At 44.3% G+C, this 12,395-nt stretch overlaps 1 protein-coding gene across 9 annotated transcripts in view; it reads left to right on the top strand.

Annotated features, from left to right (window-relative positions):
• Positions 1 to 12,395, top strand: part of AKT3 (AKT serine/threonine kinase 3) — a 230,038-nt gene that overhangs the window by 117,267 nt on the left and 100,376 nt on the right. For 8 of the 9 annotated variants that reach the window (XM_080651009.1, XM_080651010.1, XM_080651011.1 and 5 more), the window contains one exon: positions 4,469 to 4,594. In XM_080651009.1, the coding sequence (XP_080507135.1) occupies positions 4,469 to 4,594 (126 nt within the window). Of the gene's footprint in view, positions 1 to 4,468; positions 4,595 to 12,395 lie in introns of those variants that run through there. The other variant, XM_080651015.1, reaches the window with a different exon arrangement.

The following is a 12,395-nucleotide window of genomic DNA, read 5'->3' as shown; positions in this document are numbered from 1 at the left end:
GGGAGGCATGACGCGAAATCACCGAAGTGGCAGACGCCTTGCAGCGGCCGGCGGCAGTGGTGACGTGCCCAGCAGACAGGTCCCCCCGGCCCCCGTGCTAGCCAGACGCCCTGGGCGAGATCGTGGCAGAGGCAAGTGCTTGGCAGGGCGGCCGCTTTAATCAACATGAGAGAAGGGACTGGCATGGGCAGCATCGTGCACCCTGAAAGGTGGAGGTGTGTGCGGCCTTACGCCAGATGACACACATTGTAAACTACCGCCAGCTCCTGCCTGTATTGTCACCAGGCTTCAAAGAGGTGTGTGTGCCGTGCCTGGTCTTGGCGTCCCCGCAGCAGCAACCAGTTCTCATGAAATATTGAAGGATCGTTGCCGATCCTCCCAGTCCCTTCGCCCACAGCACGCAACAGGCCACAAACAGCACCTCTCACCCTGCTCTCGGCGCAGAAGGTGCTGTTTGGAAATGCCTAGGCCTGGGAGACACGCCATCCCTCGCACGGCTTCCTGGGCCACTAAGAACGACCGAAAACGGGGGGGGGGGGGGGGGGGGGGGGGAATTGTCATTTTGAGTGTGAATTTCGCGCATCATCCCCTTTCTCCAGTGGTCTGTCCTTAGCTGCCCGCGGGCTTGAAGCTCCGAGAGGGCAGGCCCCAGCCGGTCTCATTCACTGCCGCAGCCTGGGTGCGTCGGCAGATTTTGACACTGAGTAATTCTGAATGAATGAACCTATTAGAAGATTATTTTGCCAACTGTAAAACACAAACGTTTACACAGCCTTACGTTTGATCTGTGATCGTCATCGAGCAGCACCTTAAAGGGGGAGCTGGCAGGAGTCGCCAAGGCTTCGGGCATGTTTTGTAGCCATCACGCGTTTCCAGTCAGCACACCTCCAAGGCCGGCTGATGACAGTTGTCAGAGAGATTGCGTACTTGGGACCAAGGGCCAGGAAAGGACATACTTTTCTTACATTGATTTCAGAGCGGAAGGGAGAGGGGGAGAGAGAGAAACACCACTGAAGAGAGAATCACTGATCGCTGCCTCCTGCACGCCCCACACGGGATGGAGCCCGCAGCGCTGGCGTGTGCCCTGACTGGGAATCGAACCGTGACCTCCTGGTTCATAGGTTGACGCTCAACCACTGAGCCACGCTGGCCGGACAGAAAGGACAGACTTGAAAGGACTTCATAAAAGGACAACGATAGCCTGAAAATTTAGGTTTGTCGGAGCTGGAAAACCTGATCAACAGATTTAGGGAGTGCCAACAATATGCAAAAGCATTTTCCTTTTTTTTTTAAAGTTACATTTCAGATTATCCCTGTGTAATTGAAAACTTATTATGCTGTCTCATTGCAATGTAGATAATACGAAAAAATTCGTTAGCATTATTTTCAAGACATACGTAAAGGAGGATGATGATAATTTCAGCGAGAAACACATTCCCTCTCCTCCCTGAGACATTAATACGGCTTTGACTTAGAACTAATTGGAAGATGGTATTGTGATCTGCTATATAAAAATGCAATAGGCAACTTCAAAGATTGCAAATGTTTTATTACATTCTTCTTATATTTCTTCAGTAACTATATTTGGCTTTAATATTTCAGATGCAGCACACTATCATGAATTATATATTCAGTATTTGTTTATGGTGCCAGTACTTTTTTATGAAAATCCACCAGTGGATACGTACTCTGATATATTCTTTTAAGTAGCTCTGTGTACATTTAGTTGGTATCTGTCAACCAGCAACTCAGTATTTACAATATTGTGAACCATGAAATTGAATAGATTCCATACTGAAATTAACATTAAACCTTTGTCTTAAGTAACTATTGAGCCATGAAGACATTTACCTAAGACTAATGGTTTCTGAAAATCATAGAAATTAATTTTTACTGAAAGCTGCCAATTTTTGGTTAAAAGCTCTTCTTTGGAATTCTTAAAATATTTGCATTTTCACGGTGCTATATCCAGTGTATGTTATTCATTCAAAGCTTTCAGAGAGACCTAAGACTCTGCTCTTTTCTTTGGAAGACGAGTTCCTCCTCTGATGCCCTACCCCTATCTTAAAAAAGGGTTGAAAGTAATAAAAGTAGTAAGTCAGTGCTGTGTTTTGACATGGGGTAGCCTTTCCCTTTCTTTAGCTAGGATTCAGTTTTCTGTACCTGCCACTAGCTGCGAACACACCACTGCAAAGAAAGAATGACAGTCTTTACTGCCAATGGTGAAAATCGAGTTTTCAAGCAAAAACTTGAATTCTGGAGGACATATCTGCTAGCGTGAGCCTGCAGCTCCCCGGGGCTTGCTTTTCTGATGAGATTAGCAGTGATAGCGAATGTGATTATATAGTGAAATGCGCTGATATTTGGGAGATCCATGGACCAGTGTTTTTGAAAAGACCGGTGGGTGATGTTACAAAAGCATGCATCGTGTAAAAGATTCCTTCAGGGTCTAGACCTGTGGATTTTCACAGAACAGGGTAGAAAGTTCCTGGATATGGTTTCTCATTCCACATCACAAGTGATCGTTTAGAAAACTACCACTCGTCAAATGCTGGTGCAATAGCAAAGAAAGATACCTGTCACTATGTGACCGCTCTTGCCTTTTCCAGCTCCATGTCTGTCTGAGCCGGGTTCCCCCATATTTCAGTGAAAATAACAAACTGCCGCAGGTTGAGACTCTGGCCACCTGTTCAGCCAAACACTCAAGAGATTTGCAAAAGTGGAGAGCAGTTCGACTCTTCTTACTAATTTTTTTTGTTTTAGAAAACGTAATTTTCTTCATCAAAATATTTATTACATGTAATGTGTTCGTTATTTTTAAAAGAAGCAATAAAAGATAACTTTTTCAATTTCTAATACAGTAAGCATTATAGATGTAATCTATATAAAATGGAAATTTTGGGGGGTCCTCAGTAATATTTATGAGTGTAAAGAGGTGTAAGGTAAGAAGTTTGAGAACTGCTGATTCGGAGGAGTGATTCCATATCTGAAATATATGTCAGGGGCAGGGATGGAGGAGCTGGCATTTTATGCTAAGAGACTTGCACTTTATAGTAAAGAGTAACGAGTCAGAAAATTTTTTAAATATATTTTTATTAATTTCAGAGAGGAAGGGAGAGGGAGAGAGAGATAGAAACATCAACGATGAGAGAGAATCATTGGCTGCCTTCTGCACTGAACCGTGACCTCCTGGTTCATAGGTGGACACTCAACCACTGAGCCACGCCAGCTGGCTGAGGAGTCTGAATTGTTGAGCAGAAAAGTGATATGAGAGTAATCTGGAGGTGACACATGCATCGGGGAAGAAGTGGGGGGCGGGGTGAGTAGAATGGAATGGAGAGCAGGTGGAAGCACATGAGCAGAAGGGCCCCCGTGAGGTGTTGGGTTTGGTTTAGGCTGGGCCGCGTTGACCTCGATACTGATGGGATAAAATAAGGGCAGTCAGGCCTTCGGTTTGAGCTTAGATAACTGGGGTCGGGAGAAGCTGATTGGTCGGGAAGTTGAACTACTTCCCCATTTTTGTAGCACTGCGATCAAGCATTTGAGATTAAGTCACCAGGTAGAAACAGCCAGCAGCGATGAACTGGCAACTCAGACCAGGTAGCCTCCCCGTCTCTTGTGGTATCATCTTAGGGCACCCGTCTTGCTTCAAATGAGGAAGAGTTCTTTATGAGGTAGGACAATGGTGATCTGGGTGCTGAACTTTTCTATTTTGGTAGCTAAGTTTCATATCGAAACCTGGTAAGTGTACTGACTATGATGTGCTTGGCACTGTACATGGGCCTTGTTATATATTTGTGTGTGTGTGTGTGTGTGTGTGTGTGTGTGTGTGTCTGTGTCTATGGTTTTTAAGCTCTATTAACCCAGGTTCTTTAATTTCCAAGACTTATTTACAGCATTTCACAGAAAGTTATTTTCCTAGGTAGAGCAATAAAATGTTTAAAGAAGTTATGATCAAGATTTAACAAAGAAACTGGACTCTGTACCCTCCCCCCCCCTTTTTTTAAGTGGCACAATTAGTCAGTGGTACATGGAAGAGAAACATTTGTCTCATATCCGTCTTAGGATAAGTGTGTTTCATAGAAATCCCTCGATGCCAGCCGTGTGGATGATTGACCAAGGCTTTTTAAAAGGGCTGATAACATGCTCTTAACAACCATCCGATAAAATGAAAAACTGAACAAAATGTGAACGCAGATGAACGATTCTCTGAAGAAATAATGGTTCAAACGAATCATCAAAGTGTGAAATCATTAAAAACAAAACGTGTTTGGGTTTTTATTGAAACTTAATTGCAGGCTTATGTATTTTCTTTTGTAAGCGAAGTTAAAAGGAAATGGCCTAACTAAAATTTTGGAGGCCAGTGTTGTCGGACGTATATTGTACCATGATTTATTTTACACATAGAAGCTGCTGTTCATTCCCCCCGCTCCCCTGTGGCATTAACATGCGTGTTTTCCTCATGTAGGAGAATATATAAAAAACTGGAGGCCACGCTATTTCATTTTGAAGACAGATGGCTCGTTCATAGGCTATAAAGAGAAACCTCAAGACGTGGACCTACCTTACCCCCTCAACAACTTCTCAGTGGCAAGTAAGTTCACTGTAACTGTTGACTCACTTTGTCTTTATTCGTGTGACCTCGCGTGTCAGGTCTCTTCTATATGAGACGCCGATGAGAAAGTAGAGGTTTGTAGTTAACAGCAGAGGGAATTTCAGCTTTGATAGAATTTCAAAGAGGGAGAGAGAGAGAGAGACATCAATGATGAGAGAGAATCATTGATTGGCTGCCTCCTGCATGCCCCCTACAGGGGATCGAGCCCAGGAGAGATGCGCAATGATATGTGGTCTTCGGTAATGAATTCTTCAGTATTTTAATAGTGAGCACTTGAATGTGGTCATTATAGTCCCCGAATGTGTGCTGCAGGTTTTCCTTTACCAAATGCAGACAAGCCCTTTGGACCTGATTGCTGGGTGGACCTGGTGGGGGAGGACATGATGGGGGTGGACACGGTTGGGGGTGGACGTGGTTGGGGGAGGATCTGGTTGCTGGGTGGACACGGTTGGGGGCGGACGTGGTTGGGGAAGGATCTGGTTGCTGGGTGGACACGGTTGGGGGCGGACGTGGTTGGGGGTGGACCTGGTTGCTGGGTGGACCTGGTGGGGGAGGACATGATTGGGGGAGGACACGGTTGGGGGTGGACATGGTTGGGGGTGGACCTGGTTGCTGGGTGGACCTGGTGGGGGAGGACATGATTGGGGGAGGACACGGTTGGGGGTGGACATGGTTGTGGGTGGACATGATTGGGGAAGGATCTGGTTGCTGGGTGGACATGGTTGCTGGGTGGACGTGGTTGGGGGAGGATCTGGTTGCTGGGTGGACACGGTTGGGGGTGGACGTGGTTGGGGGAGGCTCTGGTTGCTGGGTGGACATGATTGGGGGTGGACCTGGTCAGGGATGGACCTGGTTGCTGGGTGGACCTGGTTGCTGGGTGGACCTGGTTGGGGGAGGACATGATTGTGGGAGGACACGGTTGGGGGTGGACATGGTTGGGGGTGGACATGGTTGGGGGTGGACACAGTTGGGGGAGGACATGGTTGGGGATGGACATGGTTGGGGGAGGATCTGGTTGCTGGGTGGACATGGTTGGGGGTGGACATGGTTGGAGGAGGATCTGGTTGCTGGGTGGACATGGTTGGGGGTAGACATGGTTGCTGGGTGATGTGGTTGGGGGAGGATCTGGTTGCTGGGTGGACATGGTTGCGGGTGGACATGATTGGGGGGGATCTGGTTGCTGGGTGGACATGATTGGGGGTGGACATGATTGGGGGAGGATCTGGTTGCTGGGTAGACATGGTTGCAGGTGGACATGATTGGGGGGGATCTGGTTGCTGGGTGGACATGGTTGGGGGTGGACATGATTGGGGAGGATCTGGTTGCTGGGTGGACATGGTTGTGGGTGGACATGATTGGGGGAGGATCTAGTTGCTAGGTGGACACTGTTGGGGGTGGATGTGGTTGGGGGAGGATCTGGTTGCTGGGTGGACATGGTTGCTGGGTGGACATGGTTGCGGGTGGACATGGTTGCGGGGTGGACACGGTTGGAAGATGTTGCAGTAGCTCCTAGTGCCTTTCCAGTCAGTTTCCTCTCACGATCTTAGAGCGTCTGAGTGGTTGCATGATGAGAAATAAGTGATTTCCATCAGAAACTGTTTTTCACGGGAGATTTTATGTTTGTAGTTAAGCTTTTCTTCCTTATAGACATCTAATAAAATGTTTGTGATGTAAACTTATTTTGAAATTATGTATTTGCCTGAACATAGCACAGAGTAAACTGAAAGACAGTGGTAATGATAATGACCTTAGTTATTATTGCTATGGTACAACCAGACACTTGAGACTGTTCAGTTTACTGATAATCAATGAAAGGGTCTTTATGTATTAATTCCGAAGTAAAGTGTTTTAAAGTTGTGTTCAAATAAACCTGCCTAATAGCTAAAGTCTGTGCCATCGAGATAAAATCTTTAACTGGACACCATACTTAATTTTGGTTTGGTTGTATGTTGTTACCTGTTAGCTACATTTGGAAAAGATATGAGGGAAGATTGAAGCTGAAAAATAATAATAATAAATACAGTAAAATAGCAACAAAAAAAAATCCAAGATAATAAAAGTCCTTCAATTTTATGAAAGTCATTTTACCATTATATAGAGCCCCTGTCTTTTCTATGGCTATATCTTTTTTTTTAAGAGTAAGATTAAATAATAAACCAAAGGATTTGTGAAATCATTTGAATGATAAAGATACTAACTTAAAAAAATAAAGAAAATAACCTCTCTATATCACTGGATTCTGGGGTTTTCCATTTTAAAAAATGGATTAGTTAAGAAATTATTTTTCCCCACCCAAATGCTCATTAGATATTTATATCCTCCTTTCAGGAGAAAATTATTTTTAAAATCCTATTGTCAATTGAAATACTATCTTGCATTTTGTATTGATGTAACACATTTTCATTCTGAAGCTCTTTTGGGCAAGCATTTTCTTTGAAATGACAGGAATTGGCTTTGAGAACATTAGCAGCATAGATGGTCATGTGCTACCTACAGCCAGTACATTTCCTTAGTTCCTCTGTTTTACTAGCGAATGCTATTGGTTTGTCTGAAATAATTTATAAAAGTATAGAACTCCTGTATCTGCTGATCAAAAATGCAGCATTTTTTGACCTTATGAAATTTCACACCCCAACAAGTTTTAAAGACATACTGTATGTCACAATCTGCCCACATCTGCTCCCGCACTTCCACTGGCAGCGGCTGAAATACAGGCTGCACTGGGGCGGGGGGGGAGTCCTGTCTGGTGACTGACAGTCAGCTCATCCCCAAAATAAATATTAGTCGGCATCTGTACTCTTTACTTGTAGGTAGTTGACTCAAACTAACACGTTGTAGACCAGTTCTTTTTTTTTTTTCAGAAGTGTATTAACTTGGATCTTACACTAGATACACTCCTGTAAATGGATTATTCTTAAAGCTTGATTTATTGCAATCTTAAATTCTGTAAAAAAATAATTACCCGAGGAAATTGTGTAGTGACATGGGCACGGGTTGAAGTTCAGATTTCAGATTTCCCATAATCCATGAGTAGGACCTTGGGCAGGTCATTCCCTGAAACTCTGGTCTTTAGTTCCTTCATCGGAATAGTCGGAACCCTTGGGTTCGGTGAATCCGTAAGGCCTTTTTTTGTCTCTAACATTCTGGGACTCCGTGAGGGGGAAGTGGAGCAGGCCCTTGCAGAGTGAATAGGAGTTAAATTAAAATAGAGAAGACTATTCCAGGCGGAGGGTGACAAAATGATGTTTTTAGGAGACATTAAAAGGAAGAACAATTGGAATATGAGAGGGTTACTTCACCAATGGTTTCCCTACTTCCCAGGCCCTGCTAGTATATGAAAAAGAGACTAGTTTAAAGGTATTTCTAAGGCTTATTGGGAAATATTATCTGTACATATATCCCATTGATAGCTGCGGTATGAGTCTCCTGTTTTTCCTGATAATTAAAAATGTGCCTTCAATTTCATGTATGTGGGTTTTAATAGAATTCTATGAAAATAGGTCTTTTATCCATATCAAAAAATAAAGCGAGGCCTGGAAGGGACTTAGAATTGATCTTTACAGCCTTCCTGAAATTTCAGATTCCTTCCTTTCGGATTTAAAATTTCCAGAAAAGAACATACTCATTGTTTCTGCTTCTCAACTCACTGCAGTCTAGCTTTCCCTCTTCCTTACGTGATTGAGTCCCTTTTGTTTCATTAAGTCTCCAGCCGTCACTTAATGTCTAAGACGAGTAACCCTTTTTCGGTCCCTCGTTTCCTGATGCACATCTGGGCTGGTTTCATGCCGTCGACCACCACCTCTCTCCTGGGACAACCTCTCTCAGCCTCCTCTGGAATGCCTCTTCCTCCGGGTTTTCTTCCTTCGCCTGCTGCATGCATTTCGACGTCTGACCGGAATCTGCCCAAGGACTCTTCTCACTTGGTTCCCTCCCCTTGGGGCCCACATTCACTTTAAGGTCCCTGTATGCAGCTCACTCCCACCCCCACGTATCTTCAGGAGCCCTTTCTCCTGAGCGGTGGGTTACTGTGTTCACCTGACCTCTGGACCTCTCTACCTAGAAATATTTTGGACTCCACATGTCCCAAGCTGAGCTCAAGATAATTTTGTCAATCCCTCCCCCCTCCCCCCCCCCGCCCCCGCCAATATTCAGTATCTCATTTGAGCAGAAACCTGGATCCATGGCATGCCTGTCCCCCTTCACGTCCTCACCCACTTCCAGTTTGTCTCTAGTCCTTCTGGTTTTGCTTCTTATTTCTTGAACTTCTGTCCCCCCCCCCCCCCCAATCACCCTAAAACAAGCCCTCATCATCTCTGCTACAGATCCTGACCTAGAGGCTCCGCCTCTAGTTTCTACCACTTTGTACCACTTCCTTCACCTGGCCGGCAAAGGGATCTTCCTAAAATCAAATCCTGAGTATGCCATTCCCTGGAAAGCCCTGCCCGGGGTCTCCATTGCTGGTGAGTCAGGTCCAGCTGCCTTCATTTACATACGAGATCTCCTCAATCTGGCCTCTGCTCTCCTTTTTTTTTTTTAAGCTTCATTGTTTTTAAAATCTACGTTAACCAATTCCAGCCCGCTCCCATCCTCTGCTTTCAGCTCTTGCTTTGTCTCCCTTCTCTGTAGGTCCACTGGGCAGTTCTGAGCTGCTTATTATTCCCTGCGCTGCAAACTACACTGTTGTTCTACTCGGAGCCTTTGTTTATGCTGTTCCACCCTCTGATTGGGATGTCCTGTTCTCTGTTTGCCTGGATCATTTTTTTTTTTTCATTCTTTAAGTCTTAATTCAGTTTAAAGGCCCAGCCTACTTCCTTGCTGAATGCCTCCTCTCTGCCATTCACAGAGCTGTTACCCTTGGTGGTCATCACCGGTTTTCTTGGTCATCTTGTTTGTGTGTGTGTCTCCTCTGCTCATCTGAGCTATTTGAGGGGAAAGAGCCGAGTGTTATTTGTCTGATGGCTCCAGGACCCACGTGTTGGGTTTTCAGTAACTGCTTTCAAGGGAATATCTGAAATAATCTAGTTCATTTTTTTTTTCCACATCTTGGGTAAGAAAAATGAAGCCTTTAGAAATTCAATGATCATTTTAAGGATGTTTTACTAGGTAGTACTAGTTAAGTATCAAATCTCTCCACTGTTGTTTAAAAGTGTTATTCCGCCCTAACTGGTTTGGCTCAGTGGATCGAGTGTCAGCCTGCAGAGTGAAAGGTCCCAGGTCCGATTCCGGTCAAGGGCACATGCCCAGGTTGTGGGCTTGATCCCCAGTAGGGGGCCTGCAGGAGGCAGCCAATCAATGATTCTTTCTCATCATTGATGTTTCTATCTCTACCTCTCCCTTCCTCTCTGAAATCAATAAAAATAAATAAATAAATAAGATATTCCCCTCTCCACCCACATTCTTTTTTTTTTTAATTTAATAAATCTTTATTGTTCAGATTATTACAATTGTTCCTCTTTTTTCCCCCATAGCTCCCCTCCACCCGGTTCCCATCCCACCCTCTGCCCTTACCCCCCACCACTGTCCTCATCCACAGGTGTACGATTTTGGTCCAGTCTCTTCCCGCACCCCCCACACCCCTTTCCCCCTGAGAATTGTCAGTCCACTCCCTTTCTATGCCCCTGATTCTATTATATTCACCAGTTTATTCTGTTCCTCAGATTTTTTTATTCACTTGATTTTTAGATTCACTTGTTGATAGATATGTATTTGTTGTTCATAATTTTTATCTTTACTTTTTTCTTCTTCTTCCTCTTCTTAAAGAATACCTTTCAGCATTTCATATAATACTGGCTTGGAGGTGATGAACTCCTTTAGCTTTTTCTTATCTGTGAAGCTCTTTATCTGACCTTCAATTCTGAATGATAGCTTTGCTGGGTAGAGTAATCTTGGTTGTAGGTTCTTGCTATTCATCACTTTAAATATTTCTTGCCACTCCCATCTGGCCCGCATAGTTTCTGTTGAGAAATCAGCTGACAGAAATCAGCTGACAGTCGTGTGGGTGCTCCCTTGTAGGTAACTAACTGTTTTTATCTTGCTGCTTTTAATATTCTCTCTATGTCTTTTGCTCTTGGCATTTTAATTATGATGTGTCTTGGTGTGGTCCTCTTTGGATTCCTCTTGTTTGGGGTTCTCTGCGCTTCCTGGACTTGTAAGTCTATTTCTTTCACCAGGTGGGGGAAGTTTTCGGTAATTATTTCTTTAAATAGGTTTTCAGTATCTTGCTCTCTCTCTTCCTCTGGCACCCCCATAATTCGGATGTTGGTACGCTTGAAGTTGTCCCAGAGGCTCCTTACACTTCATATTTTTGGATTCTTTTTTTTTTTTTTTTTTTTGCTTTTCCGGTTGAGTATTTTTTGCTTCTATATATTTCAAATCTTTGACTTGTTCTTGCGATCCTCTAGTCTGCTGTTAGATCTCTGTATAATATTTTTTATTTCAGTCAGTGTGTGCTTAATTTCTAGTTGGTCCTTTTTCATATCCTCAAGGGTCTCACTAAATTTATCGGCCTTTTCTAGGAAATTCTTGAAAAACCTTATAACCATGGTTTTGAACTCTATATCCAGTCGTTTGCTTTCCTCCATTTCTTTCATTTTTGATCTGTTTCTTTGTTTCCACATTTTGGCTGCTTCCCTGAGTTGATAGAGTGGCTTTGTGTGCTAGGTGTGCTATAGGACCCAGTGGCTCAGCCTCCCCAGTTACCAGAGGTAGACACTCTTGGTGCATCCCTTTGTGGGCTGTGTGCACAGTCTTGTTGTAGTTAAGCTTTGATTGTTGTTGGTATCACTGGGAGGAACTGACCTCCAGGCTAATTGGCTGTGAGGATCAGCTGTGTCTACACTGGGAGAACTTCTGTGCTGGAGACACCCTTATGAGATAAGACTTGCAAAAGCCTCTGTGCTCAGCTTGGATGGGGTGGAGTATCAGGGCAGAGCAGACAGCATTGGTTTACCATCAGCCCTGCCCTAATAGGCCCCTGGGTCTCAGTGTCCCGTGGTAATCGCTGCAAGCACCTCTGAGAGAAAGCCGCCCTCGAGTTCCGCCCGCTGCCAGACAGTCCAGTTTCTCCCCGAATGAGTCTGGGTCCCCAGAGACTCGCCCGGAACTGGAGTTCAGCGCAGTCAGGAGCTTTTGTCTCCCTCCCACTTGAGAAAGCCAGCCATGCACTCAGTTGCCAGTCCTCTCCACGTGCGTGTCTCAGAACCTCTGCCTCCTGCAGCTCCTCTGAGTGTCAGTGTGCTTTTCTCTTTCCTTCTAGTTGTAGAATTTCCACTCAGCCAGCCTTCCTGTGGTTCTGGATGATGTCCGTTTTGTCTTTTAGTTGTAGTTTTAAAATTGTTGTGCGAGGCAGCAGTTTAGGTGTTTACCTATGCCGCCATCTTGGTTTCCTCCACCCACATTCTGTGATATTTTACCTAGAGTAAGAGCCTTGAGATTTGATTTTGGGTGGGCATTCCAACACTTACATTGCTAGATATTCTTTGTCATGCAGAATTCTTTAAGCCCTGTAAAATGTGGATAATAATATTTGACCTTCATCCTTCAGATGGGTCAAATGTGAACTATATACAAAGGTGCCTTCTACCTTTAGTGCTGTAGAAATATAAGTAAAATTTTTTTTGAAAGCAGGGTATATTTCTAAGCAGAATTGTGGTTTGATAAATTGCTAATTACAGATTGAGATTATCTTTGCACAGGAAGTATTACCATTTGACTGAAAAATAATACAGGATTTAGACAAGCATTGTTGCAAAGCTGTGTTCACAAGTACTTTGAGCACAAT

The sequence above is a fragment of the Plecotus auritus genome (genome assembly GCF_963455305.1).
Source record: "Plecotus auritus genome assembly, chromosome: 14".
Taxonomy (NCBI): domain Eukaryota; kingdom Metazoa; phylum Chordata; class Mammalia; order Chiroptera; family Vespertilionidae; genus Plecotus; species Plecotus auritus.
Note: the sequence above shows the minus strand (reverse complement) of the source record. Positions and strands in the feature narration are given on the sequence as shown.